Here is an 18,380-nt window from a genome sequence, read left to right as displayed (position 1 = left end):
ATGTTAACAGAAGCTCACCCACCCTCTGTTTCAATTGACTAATTATCTCCCCAACCTTCTGTTGTGAATAATCCTCCAACGTTGTCAAACCCACTAACCCACCTGCAGGATTATTAGGATTTGGCCCAGCTCATCTACGCATGACTGGTTTAACCGTCACCTCTTTCTGACTAGGTTCTGATTTAGATGGCACTTCCCTCTTTGACCCACTCTCTGAACCAGTACTGTCAAACACATCTCCGTCCCATTGGTCGGGATCCCAGTCAACCCCTGCAGAGGCAATCATGGTTGCGGTGCTACCTTGCAGGTATTTACCCTCCCTTGTCACTTTCGATATTTGTATCGGGAACTCCTACAACAGCTCGCTCGGCTACTGCTTGATATTTAGCTGCCTGGTCATGATGCAATTTCATGTGAAGCTGCTGCGTTAATGCAATCTGTTTCTCAGCAGCCAGTCCTTTTCCAGTCTCAGAACACTCGCCTGCAATTCTACGTTCTGTTTATGCATCCTTCTGAATGCATGCTACAAAATCCACCCATGTCTACCTAAAGCGGAACACTCATTTCGCTTTTCCGCAGGTTCCATTTGCACGCAAACCTGCCACCTCAGCCGGACTCGCTTGTACTATAGTTGTATCCCAGGTCTTACTCAAAACTATGCCACACACCCAGGTCTGTGCCAATTTATCATATGGACTCTTTTTCCACGCTGGGATCGTTACGTTAGGACAGTCTTCGCCTGAGGAGCTTCCTTATTTCCTAAATAGGGAACTCATGGTGTCAATGAAAGTTTCACGTCCCTATAGACAATACCTTAAACCACACTTATACACGTCATAAATGTAAAAGAATAATTGCCTCTCTGTGTCCAAGCTTCAGATTTCTTCGGTCTCTGGCATCAATTTCACCACAAAGACCCTGCTCACAGCGCCATTATTTTTTGCTTTTCTGATACGTGTAATGACATTCTGAACCACTTACCCTATTACATGAAGCAAAATGGTCTTGGACTCAGGAAGGCAATAACACAACCATCTCTTCAAATATAATTGGCTCTTTACAGGCTGTGTATTCACAAACATGGATCTACATCACTGTTAGTGTAGTTGCAGAGGAAAACTTAATCTCAGCCACGAAAACACTACCCAGTCCCAAGGCAGGTAGGCTGAGCACTCAAATGTGCTAACGGGGTCCAGAGCAGAGCGTCCTCCCTCTCAGCGAGAATTCATCACCCGGGGTTTCAATTCACTGTCTACCATCAGGATACCTCTCCTCTTAAGGGGTAAAACATCCGTATCCCTCCTAGGTTGCCAACCGTCCCCAGCCGAAGGACAGACAGCAAGCACGGGAGGCATAGAGTAGAAAAATCCAGTCAGTTGTGGAAAAAACAGTTTGTCTCCCACGCGCTCTTCCCAGCACCCCTTATCAATGCTTCTGCACATCTCCAACTCCCTTTTTGGCTCGTCCTTGAGCGAACAATACAACAACTATCCTTCAAAGTGAATTAATCTGTTTGAGAATATAATCTTGCAACCACTGTAGAATTCATTTCTGCCTTCTAACTGAGCTCACAGAAACATCGACTTTAATTGCGATTTGGAAGTGAATGTCCAGAATGGCTCCGCAACGATGCCATGTTTTCCGTAGCTCATTTCCGCACACGCATTACAAGCGTTGAGCTCCCGCTCCAGGTATAGTGCCCCTCTCACGCATCAGTCATATAATGCGTTGCTCAACAGAGCCTATCTCACTTATCAGGGGTATAGTGCCAAGCTCCCTCTCAGGGACATAGTACCTGGGGCACTCTGCACCTACACACTATGCCATAGTTTTATGGATATAGCATCAGACATGCTTACATGTATATAGCATTCTGCCCACTCTGCGCCTAAAGACGCAGAGTGCTCTGCGTGCTCTGACACATTCCCAAGAAAAAAGTTGCACACGCTTTCACAAGCTTTCCTGCCATCACAGCTCTACAAGCCCCCATGGCTATCTCTGGGTCGCCCCGATGTATTGGCCTCTCGGATCTCCAGGGCGCCCCGTCTTTCTCAGGACTCTCAGCATTCCAAGGTCTTTCAGTACTCCCATGCCTTCCGGATCTCCAAACTTTCAGATCTCTATTGTCTTCTTCTCCAAGTCGCTCTGCCCACCTCCCCCTGATCCTCCAACAACCACCTTCACTCCTCCTGAGTCCCTTCTCCATGATCATTTGGAAAGTGGCCATTCTATAGGGCTTGGGTCCGATGCCAGATCCCTGATTGGCTGGGCTGGTCATGTATTCACTGCTGTATTCTCATTGGTCCTGAAGATCTGTAGGTCCTGACTATGGAAAGAAGTGAAGCCCGCCTCTGGCTCCAGTATGTCTAGCAGGAGCAGGAAGTGAGGGAGGTGGCCGAAACTCCCTGTGCTGAATCCCCTTAGTTACAGGAATGCACTCAAAGGTGATTGGCTGGCTGGCTGTCCGGCAAGGACAGCCACCCTGCTGTGTGAATGACAGCTAGGCTGGAATGAAGGGGAGAAACCTGCATAAAAGGTGAGGCTTTTTGGCTTGGAAGTCAGAGTCGACCACTGGACGAAGGAATCCGAAGAAGAACACAGAAGAGACACCTGCTGCAACGTCTGGACTGTTGGTTTGCCCGGTGAAGCTCTGAATTCGCCTCGACTAGAGAAGCCCTGCAAGGATGACTTCTCCCTTTGAGTTGGTGGGACCAATCAACTCCAAAGTAAGCCCGTCTGGCCATCCTCTCGGAGCTGGTTGTTCTTCCACTGCGCTGCTGCTGGAACCGATGTGCCAGGGAGAGGAACACCAGATTGTGTGCGTTGCTTTTAAGTCGGACCCAAGCGCCAGTAAGATCCTCCGGACTTCCCTGATGCATGACTGACCAAGCTTGAGACACCTCAACAGAGTGCTGGACCCCAGAAGCAAGGAAAGTCTGAAGTGGTATCCGAGAACCACAGTGTTGCTATTTGCTGTCAGACGCAAGGAGCTGAAACACAGAAGAACCGCTGAATCGAAGTTTGCCCACTGCTGCCGCTGACCGTCCCATTTTAGACGTCTTCCCTCTTGTCTCCATGATTGAGGCTCAGGAACAACAGGATCTTCAGAGCTGTACAGGAACAGAAGTCATCTGGAAGCATTCCTTCTAACCAGAGGTACTGTAAAGTCTAAGAGAACTTACATCTTGTTGTGGAACCTTACTTGCTCTCAGTTGAGACTTGTCTTGGTTACCTTGCAGAGTTGCTAATGCTTTGCTCCTCACAAGCCTCCCAACTTGTGGCCCTTCAAGTGTTCATTTTTCTACAAACATTTCTAAAAACATTGTGCAAGACGTTTTACCTACCTGCACAGAAGACCTTCAGCTCCCCTTGACATTGTGCATTTAACATTGGCTGTCCTGGCTCCCTGAGAGACTCCTCTTTACCTCTGACTTTGTGCTTTGGCCTTTCCCCCAGGAAAGGGTTAATTTCCTGAACATTGGAAGGTTTCAAAAGTACTTACCTACTTATGAATTATTTGTTAACCTTTGTTTTATTCCGCTATTCTATCTTTTACACCAAACTCAGTATTACTCTAAATGTACCAGTGATAAATCAATGACCCGTCCACAGTGTCCTAGCTATTTAAGTCACCTGAGGGTGTAGGAAGTGGCTGTGTGCCATGCCCAATGGGTATCATCTGATTTAGAGAAACAGAGTGTGTTTTGAAGTGTATTATAATTGTTATATATATTGCTCCCTTCTGAAGAAGGCTTATACAACTGACTTTGAAATAAATTAATACTTGTTTTATCAAGAAACCTTGAGTGTAATGTTTATTTGATAACTGCTACTGGGAATCTCTGTCACAACATTACTGCTCACATTGACCCTTCCTGAGATAAGTCCCTCTGCTCAGCCACACTACCAACCTATATAGTACAGACCTATACTAAAGGTTGGGTCCCTATTGCCAGGAGGTCAAGGTTATTGTAGTGCACCCAAATAGTACTGCATACATTCTTGCCTAACAGTGAGTATTATGGATGTTAACCATGTGCTCAGAAAATGTGTGTGGCTGGCAATTTGTCTTTCTCCTTTCTTGGTTTGCTCTGCCGTTTTTAAGTAAGATGGTGTGAAGCTCTGAGGGTACAGATTGTGTCCTTTGTTGCTACCCCCTTTCCTGTTATTTTCTAAGGGAGGTGCTGTGCATTTCTAGTGAGACAGAGAGAGGTGCAGGCCTGCTGCTCTCCTGGGCCTTAAAGGGTCCTTAATCATGTCTCTTGGGAATAAGTCTGTCACATTAAAACGTAAATGGAGATTTCCTGCTGAGTTGTTGCGGTTCCGCCAGGGTCCGACTTGGCCTTACTTTCATTCCTGGGAAACACATCTGTGGTCCCATTGACATGGAAAGGAGGTTGTTGATGCTATAGAACCCTACCTTCTACTTTCAATGAGGCCTAGATTCTGCCTATTTGTGTGGCTATGGGATGAGACCAGGAGATGAACATGATATGATATTATATGATAAGTCATTTATACCGCACCTGTAAACAAGTGTTTATAGGCGCGAAAAGACAAGGAAGGGAGGACAGAGGAAAGTCAAGACAAACGATCTTACTAGGCGTTGTGTCATTCGGATCGTGCAAGTGTGAGAAGGAGAAGTGCAAGTGGAAAGGGAGGGGGGAGTGTGCAAGGGAGATGCTCTGAGTAGGCGCAGCCAGGGCAGTGTGTCTATGGCTCGTGCAAGGAGAACAAGGGACTGTAGGGTTACAGTTACAGTCCATAAGTGCCTGGTATGAAAGCAATTGTGTCACACACCAGATCCTACCAGGGTCACTTTACTGATACAGTCTGCTTTGCCTCTAACACAACCAATTTGCTCAGTCACTGCCTGGAGCATGAAACAGATGAGAAAACCTCATCACTGCAGCTACATCCGGACAACAGTGCATCAAAACTGATACTGTTAACAAGAGGCTCTGTTGGTGAGAGAGGGCAAGTATGTTACCACAGCAACTGTGATAATCCTAGTCATACCCACTTGCTTAATGCTCATGGAAATTATTACCAGGAGTGGGTGGACACTGGACAACACTTTGTGGAAAAGATCGGTTCCCCAGTTTTTTCTTGATATTCCCATCAATTCACCTAAACTGATCCAAGTGGACTGCAGCCTTAACCTGCTTGTAATTGGGGGATTGGTACACCTTCCTCCTGAGGGGGATGAGCTCAGACTCCTAAGGACACAGAGTGATCATCACATTCTAGACTGGGTCTTTAGATGTTTTGTATTATGGCTCCCTCAATCCCTCAGCATTGAATATGCTTGCCAGGGCTGATGGGAGTTGAAGTCGATAACGCCTGGAGATCAAAGTTGGCACATTCCTGTATTAGGCAATGGAATTTAATTTTTCTCTTAGGATAATTTTCATCCTCCATGGCATGATCGGTTTTTCTCCCACAATTGATAACAACTCCCTATTAAACATGTGTTTTTGATTGCAGTGATTTTCACTTGGTGGAGGGGAAACTCTTCCTACCAGTGATTGTTGCAAGAATATGATTGGGACTCATCTCTCGGCCACTCTAGAACTAACTACGTTGGTCTCTTCCTCTGAATCATCAGACTTCTCCGGCTCCGAGAGCGACAGCGAGGATGGCCCTGCTTGTCATTCTGACATAACCTCTCTGATTGAGTAACCTAGGCCACCTACTGCATTAAATGTAATTGCATCCAATGTTGATGTTCTATTTGGTTTATGCTCAACGATTGCGAAAGAACAAAAGGATTTAAAATTTATTCGGGTGAAGGTAGTTGACGTGATTTTGGCTAACTAACTCCAATTGCAGTAGCTGGCTTCTTGGGCTCCATCGACACTGCATCAAATCACATCAAGCCTACAGACCAAAATCTGCTTCGTACTGTAGAAAACCCTGTTTACACCAACAGGATAGCCAGAGAAACATTGCGTAGTGAAGTTGAGCAGCAAATTGTCGTAGTCGACTCGCAGTCTGCACCTGTTTCTGATTGGGACTATGAAAAAATACTTATACCTCCCTCTCTATCTGACAAACTAACAGCTCAAGAGAGTCAACAGATAGCCCGTAGGGCACCCAACTGTAACCCTAGGAAGAAGGCCAACAAAAGAAAAAGCCAACAAAAACAAAATACTGCAGACAAGCCTGGAGCAATGGTGGCAGAGTGCATGTGTACCAGCAAAGCTCCTCACTCACATCCTAACACTTTGTTAAACCATACATTAATAGATGGTTCAACTAGACAAGCCCAATTGCAAGGACCCACGGACCAATGGTTACAACCAACTCCAATCGGATCTGCTGTAACTCAGTTTCAGTTGCAAACCAGGGCCAGTCCAAATTTTAACTCACACACAACAGACTTGCTTTAATATGTCAGACTTGCTATGATGGGGAACTCACAAATTGCTAATAACACTTACCAGTTAAATCAAGTTCCTGTAGCCACCTATGCTACCATGCCTTCAGTCACAACTTTCATACCAGCTGGCCGTATGTAGGCTGGATTTCCATACAGTAAGAACGTATGTATTCTGGATTTCCATGCAGTAAGAACGACTTTGCCTGAGGACGTCACAGGAAAATGGGTCAAGTTGGAGGAATTTTATCCTCCCAACTCTAGTCCATCCTTAAACCGTAGTCACATATGAGAGCTATTTGCCAATATTAACCAATTGAGAGTGATCAGCACAGAAGGAAACTGGGCTATAATTGAATTTACCTACCCACTTATAGTGATACTGTTAAAATCCTGCACTGCCGCTTTGGAATTGTTGGGTTTTCAATTAACTATGTGTCGAATAATTAGTAAACAACTATTGCACATGGCCAGGCCTCAATCTAAAGTGGCTTCTGCCCAGTCATCTTTCTCATCGGCTGATCTCATGACGGAGCGTGCCACACTGCTGGCCTTCCAATGTCACATGGGGAAAAAGTTGAGAATATTAGGGAGATTCAACAGTGGATCTCAGAAACGGTCATTGGTAATGGCAATTGATATTCAGGTCACAAACCCTTTTTGAACTGGATATATTGGAACACGCGTGGCTATACATCTTCCCTTGTCCACCCTTTGGGTCATCCCTTGATATTGGCCTGTGATCTTTTTATGTTGCAGGAAACTTAGGTTATTAAGAACTTTTAATATCGATGAATGGGTGTCAGCAAGCTCCCTATTCCTACAAACCACCCACAAGGTTTGTGAATTTGAAACACAGTGACTGGAAGAGTTTGGAAAGTTGACTTGCGCTCAGTGATTGAAAGCAAAAGGTTTAAATCAATAATAGTACGGATAACAATTCAGATATTCATGAAACATGAGTTTAATTGGAAGTGACGGACAGCCAACACGTGTTTCGACCTTCCAGTCTTTTTCAAGGCTGTTATCCATTTTCAAACAGTCAAAATATACATCATGATTGTGAATAATGTTGTATGCATGGACAAATTATGAACATGAAAAATAGAAAATAATGTGAGACATACCATTGATGTCACAGACCAGGTCAGGGGTGAATGCTAGCCGGATAACAGAACATGTGGGACAAAATCATTAATTAGAATACAGAGTCATAATCATGAGATCTCATCAGAAAATCTGAAACTAGTAAGACACAACATGTGTGCTAAAATATTGGAAAAACATGTTATATTGTGTCGTTTAGGCTTAAAAAGTGTGCTAGTGATCGCCCAACCACTCTCTCCATCCACTGGCAGTACACCCTGGGTGATCCTGATATAACAGGTGAACTTTGAGACCAGGTCAATGTGCTGGGTTAACCGTAAAAGTTCACCAAGAGATTGCCATATAGGTCTCATGCATCACTTATCTAGAAGGCATGTGGTGTTCTATTATTAAAAGCCAGAAAACAATGCTTACCATATGACTTTTCAAATTCTTGTATTCTTTTCTGTTGTGTAAGGTCGCAAGGAAAGTGAGACGAATGATACGTGAATAGACTGTGTTGTCAGAAGACCTAATAATTGTTTGGTAATAACTAATACTAGTGATGGTGTGAGCTTACCTTAATCTTCAAAAGGTGTTTGCATGGTTTGCCAAACAATGGTGTCACAAATGAACTGGTTGATCTCATGACCGAGCGTGCCACACTGCTGGCCTTCCAATGTCACATGGGGAAAAAAGTTGAGAATATTAGGGAGATTCAACAGTGGATCTCAGAAACGGTCATTGGTAATGGCAATTGATATTCAGGTCACAAACCCTTTTTGAACTGGATGTCTCGGAACACGCGTGGCTATACATCTTTCCTTGTCCACCCTTTGGGTCATCCCTTGATATTGGCCTGTGATCTTTTTATGTTGCAGGAAACTTAGGTTATTAAGAACTTTGAATATCGATGGATTTCACGTTGTATACAATCCATCCATCCCTTCTTTTTGGGGATGCCCGAGTAGAGGCTTGGCAATTCAAATAAAGGCTAATTATCACTTCGAAATATTCTTGGGTAAAACCAGTTCCCCCCAATTATTATTAGCTATGTTTGTCGATCCATTGAATATCACCCTTAGAATATTGATCATTAATGTTTATGATCCGCTGAACGGTGCGTCTACCAAAAGGATGAGAAAACTAATGGATGAAACACTCACATTTGTGTATGAGATATACCCCAAAGGCTCGATATTGATTGCTGGTGATCTAAACGTTAAAGAACTACATCGAAATTAACCTACATTGGGAAACTCTGATCGGAACTGTTAAACATTTCTGTCTTTGTATGGATTAGCTTGTCTTCCTTGTTATGTATCAGAAAAATGTGATTCCAATGACACCTCGACAAATGGGCGATCTAGGTCATATATAGATTATGCCATCACAGAATCTATTAATGCTAGGTGTTGTGGCTCAGTAAAGATCTTACCAAAGAAAATGAGGGATTATGCTTTACTAACATAGACCGTAAATATCACACCGCCTGCTCCTAGAGACCATATTAATGCAGCTTTTAGAGTAAATCTCCAGGGCAACTGCACAGTATGCATGGACAAAATTGTTGCAATGGGTAGACAATATTCTAGTAGAAAATCAACCATCACGAGAAGCCTGGCATCAGCTACATGACTGGGACATTGAGAAAATGATTGCGAAAATCACGCAACGTTTTTACTTAATTAAATCCACTTCATTTGGCAAACCTTGCAAAGATCAATAGGCTCTGTTTGATACGCTCATACATCAAAAGAAGTTAGCCTATCGGAAGGCAAGGGTCATGGTTAGGGGGAAATCTTCACTTTCATTAGAAGAAAACGAAGCCCAAAACATAATTCTTGCCACTCGCTATAAGAGCGAGTTGCACCAATATAAGACTCCGTTAGCAGCGCCAACTGGCGGGTGATGTTTGGTTTGCTAAAGCCAAACGACAACCAAAAGTTTTGGTCCTGCGATAGAGATTTCCAGATAAAGTACTACATATAAAGTATATACATCCAGATAGAGCACCACATTCCACCTGAGAGCCATGACGTCACCACACTCCACACTAAACCCATTACTACATATTTCTAGCATCCTTATTAAATCAAACTCTCTCTTTGGGGGCGAAAAACACTGCTGGGATTGTTTTGAAGAATAAAGTCATGTGGCGAGATTCCGAATAGTTGGTAGAAGTCCATTCTGATACCTGTCTTAATAAAAGGAGACACATTGGACCTGGTAAATTATGCTTGATTCTAGCAAAAAAAATATTCTCATCTATTTTTCTGAACAAACTCACTAAATGGGTCAAAGAAAATGATCTACTGAAGCCTTTTCAGGCTCTGTTTAGAAAGGCGCAAGCACGCTCGACATATATAAGTGGCAGACATTATTTGATGGAAGAGGCAGTGAGCCGATCAGACCAAAATTTGTATTGCTGTTACGCAGATTATAGCCAGGCATTTGACCTAGTCTCTCGACCACTTGTTTGGCATCAACTAGAGATGTGGGAATTGACCGATATCTTTTGTTATTTAATTAAAATCCTGTATACTAACACATCATTGACTGTATGCCTGAGTCAAGGGGGTAAAATTACTGACGATTTTAATACCAATCGAGGCCTTAAACAGGGGGTGCGTTCTCACACCCCTGCTGTTCAACTTGTACGTGGCTGACATGCCAGTAACCATAAATGCTGCCCACAAATTTTCCCAAAGAATTGGTGAGTTAGTGTCATGGCTATCTTATGCAGATGATAATATCTTATTTGACCTGGCTCCCATAGGATAACAATGTTCGATTGAGGCTTTGGCAAATGTTGCTAAAAATAAATCACATGATAATTAAAAAAAACACTTCTTCGCATGGAAATAGAACAACACAAAATTAGCAGTAGTGTAATACTACATCGATTTAGGATTTCCGATAAAACTCAATCCCACTACTTGCCATTATGGTGATTTCTTCACTATAGCGCCAGCGGACCACTTTGGTGATGAAAGTGCATTTTAAAAATATTCTTTAACATTAACACTAACTCCAAAGATCCAGAAAAAATGGTTGGTGGTTAACCGCTATATTGCCAGTAGAGGGGGTAATAATCTTGAAGGATTTTTGACAATTTATTGTGTCAGTATTATGCCCAGTTTAATGTATGGTCTCTCTGCTCGTTCATATAGACACATTACATTGTTAAGCAAAATAGAGGGAGAAATGCTTTGTTCCTACCAGCTCTGTTCCAGTGGAGGCACCGAGAATGGAATGTGCACTTGTCACTCTTATGTCAATATGGTACTCGCAAACAACTTTGCTTCATCTAAAGATAACATCATCTTGCATCGATTCGAATAAGCTACGTAGACTAATTGGCATGCAATGTTGTACTGACCAAAATAATATGTTCACTTATTTGCCATTTTTGGACATATCCTATGAAATTGTCCTTGGAGCATCGAACATTTGTCAGCTATAAAGAGATGCAATGGATATGCCCGTCAAAGCTTTTCTCTAAACACACCTCAAACACATCTAATTAAGTTATGTTCTCGTGCAATAAGGGGATTTATAATATACCTGCATTTGAATAATCTTTCTACTTTTGAGTACATTGGGGCAGGGAAAAAATTCTCCCCCTCCCCCGCCCCAAGACTGGTTATGTCGCCTCTGCGGGAATAGGATTGAGACAAGTCCTCACATATTATCTACCTGTTTGGCACTAAAAACCCACTATCTGAAGGACTACATTATTTTTTTTAGAACAGATCGACCACATTGAAACTGATCAATTGTGGATGGAGTGCTCTATACAGTGCCAAACCAAATGTCTTCACAGCAGCTGCTTGCATTTGCAATGAGGCACTAGAGCTATTTTTAAACTAGTGAAGAAAACTACAAATAGCTATTAAATACTGTTCTAAATGGGAATTTCATTAGTGGATTCTACTGTTAGAATGTTTGTTTCTTCTAGAAAACAGACAGAAATGTTTTATGTATAATTGATATCTTCATTGATTATTTTAATATTTGCAAATGTGTTTAAGGTTTGTACAAAGGCACAATAAAGAAAAAAGAAAACAAAATCATTTTGTAGTCATTCCCTATCAAGCTTGAATCATTAGACAAAGCCCTGTTTTGGGTGGCAAGGGTACACTTTAGAGCAGTGGTCTCCAACCAGTAGCTCGTGAGCTACTGGTAGCTCACCTGAGGCTTCCCAGTAGCTCTTTGATCAGACACCAAAATGAGCCCTGTGTGTTTATTTTGGTGTCTGAAGTCCCTGGGACTTTTCCCCTGCCCCATCCCACTCCTCTTCCTGTAAAGAGAACAGTCAAAAGCTGTGTGCAGAGTGAGAGGAGGGGCTACTTCTGGGCTTGAAGGGCTTGAGCAGCGTCCCAACATAGTGTTAACTATCAAAAACAAAAGTAAATGGGAAATGTGTGTTGTGGCCATTGTCACCAAGAGGTGCAAATGATGGTGGATTAGAAAGGGCCTGTGTGCATGAATCTACATGCTGTGTAAAACAAAGCTTGGTCTGTGATTGTTTCAGTCTCACTGTGTTTCTTTAGATTTATTTCAGCTAGCATTGCTTTGCATGCTGGTAATTGTAGGCTTTCAATCAGAATGGGGGAAATAAAGATACAGCTGTAATCGCTTTCTCAGCGTGTGTGTGTGTGTGTGTGTGTGTGTGTGTATATAGAAAAATAACAATCTGTATGAGTGCCAGCTTGCAAGAAAAAAGGTAAATCTTGCTTTGCGTGTTCATGGTAAAACTGTGAATTATTTTTTATATTTTCAGATATTGAGTTCCCGGTTTTAAAGCTCTAGCACCAAAACTGTTTTAAAGCTTAGGATGGAATATGGCGTGATAAGAGCGAGCCCACCTCTATGGATGTCCCAAAACAGGAATTCAAGTGATAACTGCAAGTTTACATTTAAGTAAACATGGAAAACTACTAGCTGTACTACATTCTGGTGCTTGTCCAGTTACATTTATAAAACTAAACATGAATGTAAAGTGACATGTCTAACAATACCAGAACATGTGAGATGTTTTACGAAATGATAGTTGGAATTAAGTGTCCTTAAGTGCGCTTTTACAGATGGTGCAATTGTGAAGGGCACAGTGACTCCCATGGCTGAGTCTGCTGTAAGCAAGTTTAAAAACTGTCCTGAATGTATGTCTGCCATGTCGGGTGTGCAATCACTATGGCTAAAAAGGTATCTGCACTATCAGCCAATGTGATTGCCCGTCTCTGTGAATCTGACTTTTTCAAATGAACTTCCTGAAATCAAAACCTTGATCCCGTCTGACAGCATCTGAGTGCTGCTGCTGTTTCAAGCTTTACACCAGATTACTCAGCACTGGTGGATAGCATGTAGGTTAAGCCTTCAAAATGAATGTCTCTATTAGTTTCATACTTCTGATATGCTTAACAATTTTTAGGAAACACCATCTAATAAAAAATAATAAAATAAACACCATGTTATTGAGATATTAATATGACAGTAAATACATACAGTATTGTTTTTCTATATGAAGAGCAAATAAACTGCCCAAAAACATCTTGGTCGAAATGATCATACTCATGGACATCACCACCCTAGTAGCTCCCGCCTATTGGCTATTAACTACAAGTAGCTCTTGCCAACAAAAAGGTTGGAGACCCCTGCTGTAGAGTATCTGTTTCCTGTTATATTTGGCACCCCAACAGGGATTTTTCAGTCCAAATCACTTCTGGTGACATGTATGGACAATTATATCACCTAAAAGCCAATGCATTCACTTCAACCTTAAGGTGCTACTGCTTGTGGCCTTGTACCCCAACTTGTAACAAGTTCAGATGCAACATTTTGAAATATATACTTAGCGTGTTTAAGTTGGAGCACTAGAAAAACTCTAAAAATGAACATGGCAGTACCCAGCGTTGCTGATGTTCTAGATTTAGAAAGCAGTTAGTAAAAAGAGACATTACAAACTGGTTTTCCATGTTTTATGTGAATCAATATATATGTGGCAAAAAATAATGTATGTCCTTTACCTTTAAAGATAAACTCCGCCTCCTTGCAGTTATGGTGCAGCCAGTCTAAGAAGCAGCGCTCCTTCAGTGACAAGTTGTAGTGGCTTTCTGTGAAGTTCCACATCAGGATGTCCTGGAACTCCTTGACCTCTTTCTCTACCAGGTTCATGTGCCCCACATTAGGGACTGTAGCCAACAAGAATAGGCGCTTGATCTGGTAGCCCGAAATCTCTCCTTCTGCTGCCCAGGTCCGACGCAGGGCCGCCCTCCTGTCGCTCGACGCTGGGTGGGACTTTATGGCCAAGAGAAGCAGTGGCGCCCCTCCAGCAGAGCGGCAGTGACCCAAGCTGTCCTCCAAGAGGGTACATATGTAGCTCTGTAAGAACGGGTACTCCACCTCATGCTGCGTGAGGTTCAGGTGGTAGGTGTTATTGTCATAGGTAAGTGTGACAGAACGTCGTTTTGGAAGCGGAGGGCTTGGCATGACCTGTGGCTGCTGGCTGACGATGTTGGAGTAAGAGGGCCAACATATCTTCCTGTTGATTGATACCAGCCAGAGGTTTATCAGTATGAACAGGGGCAGACCCACTCCCAGCAGGATCCTGGACGTTTTCCTCATGCTATAATCCTTTCCTGCAGGAAAAAGAAATGCACAACAATGTGATTAGTAGAGCTCAAAGAAAACCAAGGTCTCCACAGTTCTGAATTCTATGAATTGCCAAGTGCAAATAGTGCATCTGTGCTCAGAACTTGAATATACTTTGGGTGAGATGTGCTATACATGACTAATAAATAAATAGGTAAATGAGAAGTATAAGTTACAGGAAACGGTGAGTTTGGAGGCACTCATAGTCCAAATAAACTAAATCCATCCTAGCCACAAGCATGATGGTCAATTCACTCTTGGATCAAATCATGGTCACATTTTTAGCGGGCTCTGTGCACCCCACTAATGCCAGGCACCTCTGAGAACTTGCCTGATCAAAGGAAAATGTGTGGCAAAGTCGCCCACCTCTGCTGCTGGTGCACATCAGTGCATATCACTTCACCAAACGCCACTAATGAGACACAGAACAGGTATTTTAGTTGATATAGGAGCGCCACACTAACTACTGATGTTTTTAAAAATGAAAGTGGTTTTTCAAGCTATAGATATTTGTTGATCTTCTGCATATATTTCATACAATTTCGGTACCACATATGGAGATCCTCAATTGATTTCAATCCACCGGACTCAGACATTTCTGTTCAAAGTATAATAGATATGGTAGCACATTAGCTGTCTAGGCAAGCACAACATCTGCCAGATGTCTGTTCCATAGATTGTTTCCTGGAACAGGGATACCTTTTAAGTGCTGCAGCCTTGAACGGTGTTTGTGCGCTCTGTAATGTTCTTTGTGTTACAACGTTCCTACCAAATCATCATCATATTATTATTATTATGTGTTTCTTATAAAACGCAACTCAACCGTGCGCTTAAAAAAACTAAATAAAAAAATAAAAATTGCAGGCAAACAATTGATCAAGCAATGATACCAAAAAATCATAAAGGAACAAGCAGGGTATGTATTAAATAGCACGTTTTTACATCAGCCTTAAAACTGTCCAGATGTGGAATACAGCACCAAGCGCATGGACAAAAATTCCACAGAGCTGGAGAAACATGATCAAGCATGGTTTACAAGGTCTGTTGCAATTTGAAGCTTCTCAAGACAGTCATCATCATTCGAGGGCAGTGTTCCACGACCAGTCGCATGCATGATGCGGCGAGAGAGAGGGGAAGAGCCAAGATCATGCAAGCATTGAAAGGTAAGAACCAGTACCTTGTGCCAAGTACGTGCCTTGACAGGCAACCAATGTAGCAGACGCCTAGCTTGCGTAACATGATCACGGAGCAAATGAACAACAGCTCGCACGGCAGCATTCTGAATCACCTGATGCTTTACCGGGTTAGGCTGTGAAGTACCGGCAAGTAGGACGTTACAGTAATCGACCTTGGAACCAATGATGGCACGAGCTAGGATAGCACAGTTATGGTCAAGTAACTACGGCCGTATCTCAGAAAATATGCTGTTAAGGATTTCAATCAGGTGACACACACACTGTGGTCTCGGTCTAGTATGTAGCGCCTAACTGAGGTGCTTTTATCTTTATTTATGTGGATTACATTTTGGGATGGTACACCACTCATATAACACCCCCTTTTCAAATACCCCGGGTCACAATGGACCATGAACCAGGCTGGTTCATCAAATGCAATATTTATTTATTCATTTAAACTTCAAAAGAAATCACACACTTTTAATATAGGGCAGCATTCCCCAATGGAGTGATAGTTACAACTGAGAATGTGAGCAATGCACTGGGTTTGACTTCTTAGTGGAGTACATACACAGCACAACAGGATAGGAGCACTTTTGATTTAGGGCAGATAGCACCCAAGTTAGGATTTCCCCCTGCAAAGTTCCCTCAACCCACAGGTAATCAATTCTGAATGGATATAAGGAAGCAGCAGGTAGGTAATCAAGAATAAGAAGCTGAAAACGGATTTCAAATCCAACCTTCACTCCCCAAATAAGAGTGAAAAACGGATTTGAAACCCTTGCAGTGTTAAAAAGGACACTCGGAAATGGATGAATAAAATAAGGAATGTGTGCAAAAACCTTGAAACAAATATAGTTCTTCACTAAAGCAATAATTTAAAGGTACTAACAATCACAAGCAATGGATTAGCAAGAGCGTACAGTTTGAAAAAGGAATGGAAGATTTAAAACAGTTTACAATCAAAATGACACGTTGGAAACTGCAAATATTTCCGTTTTCTGTGTAAATTTACTAAAACGGTTTCTTTGAAAAACGGGTGAAATATTGTAATTATCCTTTGGTTGGGGGATAGCTATGGATAACAGGTACACTATGGAACTGAAAGTAAGTCTCTAGCTGGTAAGTTGAATAAGTTATGCAAGATCTAAGAAGGTGCACTTTGAGTAAATGAAGGCGTGAAAAAGGAAAGGAAATCAGGTTGTGAGAAGAACATTTTTACTGTACACTACAGTGTTCAGGCTAGGCCACCAAGGAGGGACACAGTAAGCTATAGGGTTGATTCGCGAGTTCAATCCTCTCGCCCCAGCGCCCGCCCTGGAGGATCCATTTTGATAACTCAAAATAGGATTAATAGCTTAGGATTTCAGAAGCCAAAATGACTAAAGAGATGGCGCTAGCACTGGAAATCAATGGCAGTGTGGCAAAAAATGATTCTGACAGTTTTACAAGTTATCAGGATAAGGATAGGATGACTTAGTGAGTGGGATAAGGACCAAGACAAGATAGGCTATGGGTTTAGATGCACTATGGTTTTCTACGGATTTCTATTGATACCCATAGTACACTTTAGTTTAGGATATTTGGACTGATCACTACACGGCAGGGCGCCTGGCAAACAGCTGGGCAGTTCTGGTTACCTGACAGCACTTCTGGACTGGCAATTCTGGTCACTGGATAATATAGGTCATCAGGGTAGCAGGAATGCCGCAGCATGCAGTGAGTGGCAACAAGTCAGGCTGGATCAGGATGCCAAAGGTACCACAGTTGCCCCTTGTTAATGGGAGATTTAGGGCCTCATCACGAGTCTGGCGGTAACCCTTAAATGCGACAGTAGTGCTATTACCGCCGCATTTAAGGGTCCGCCAGATCCTGGCCTTATTTCCCCCCAGCTGTGAGCTGGGGGAAATCCGCAGCAAATGTGCCAATTTTCGGCGCTATTACTAGCATGAATTTTCCCCATTGGGCCCAATGGGGAATGAGGAATTCCCAAATGGGCACAATGGACAATGAGCACTAACCGTTCCACCAAACCCGTGATTCGGCGCTAATAGCACCGAGGGGTTTGGCGGTAGGGCAAATAGCACCGGCGGTAATAGTGCCGGCGTTACCGCCCAACTCGTGATGAGGCCATTAGTGTTTTATATACACAGGTTACATATTATATGCAGCACATATCAATCAAATCCTCAGGTCTGTGGGACCTTGTTTCGCCCTTCTGATACATTTTTTGTAATTTTAAACATGAAAGATTTGGCCTAAAATTCCATAATTTTATACACAGATGCGAAATATCCCCAGGGATGTATGTACAAAATGTTATGTTTACAACATTGATACTTTTTGATTTATCCTCAATACTTTGCCCTTTCTGCCCCAAAGGTGTCAGTGGGTTATATCACATCTCAAAAAGAAAGCACACAAAATCACTTTCAAACTGTGACATGTTTACAATTTTTCAAAGTCTTGCTGCAAAGATAGAAGTCTTTAAAGTTCATTCCTGAAATAGTCTTTGGGACCAAATGGCAGTCTCTTTGTTCCTGGGTGCATTTTTTTTCTGTCCTTCACTGCTGCCAACTATCATTTCCTTTAGAGCATTGTGGGGCCTCTCCCTTGATTGACGTTATATTGCCCCTTCACACTTCCGGCTTCCTTCACTGGGAGCTTCATTGTCAGGGTCCCAGCAGAGACAAAAGTCTGTTCAACCCTGTAATTATCAGGGGGTTATCGTTATCTGTTGATAGAGAGAGTCCTCCTTTTGGTGCCACCCCTCCAAGCAGAAAACCTGTTTTTCAACTTGCAGCGCCAGTCACCATAATTTTAATCTTTCATTTCTGATCTTAGATCCAGAATTAAAGCCAGCCAGTTGAATAAAATAACCCATGTTATATAGTCTCACCATCAACAAACCCCTTCATATTGCTAAAACTGGCAGGTGTTCATTTACCAGTGTACTGTTCCAAAACACAGGCATTTGTTTTTCTTTAATTTGCAAAAGCCCATTTTTTTTACATGTGGTGCAGCTGGCCTTTCCTTCTTAAATTCAACTTTTCATCTCCAGCAGTTTCACACCCTGCCTTGCAGCT

At 42.6% G+C, this 18,380-nt stretch overlaps 1 protein-coding gene across 1 annotated transcript in view; it reads right to left on the bottom strand.

Moving 5' to 3' along the window:
* LOC138572803 (UDP-GlcNAc:betaGal beta-1,3-N-acetylglucosaminyltransferase 9-like) overlaps positions 1-18,380 on the bottom strand; it is a 189,714-nt gene that overhangs the window by 107,530 nt on the left and 63,804 nt on the right. Inside the window, exon 2 of the mRNA XM_069649327.1 lies at positions 13,495-14,106. Within this exon, the coding sequence (XP_069505428.1) occupies positions 13,495-14,092 (598 nt within the window). The 5' untranslated portion in view covers positions 14,093-14,106. The remainder of the gene's footprint in view (positions 1-13,494; positions 14,107-18,380) is intronic.

Source organism: Ambystoma mexicanum, chromosome 1p (assembly GCF_040938575.1).
Source record: "Ambystoma mexicanum isolate Mex_15411 chromosome 1p, UKY_AmexF1_1, whole genome shotgun sequence".
Taxonomy (NCBI): domain Eukaryota; kingdom Metazoa; phylum Chordata; class Amphibia; order Caudata; family Ambystomatidae; genus Ambystoma; species Ambystoma mexicanum.
This window is presented reverse-complemented; position numbering and strand designations above follow the sequence as displayed.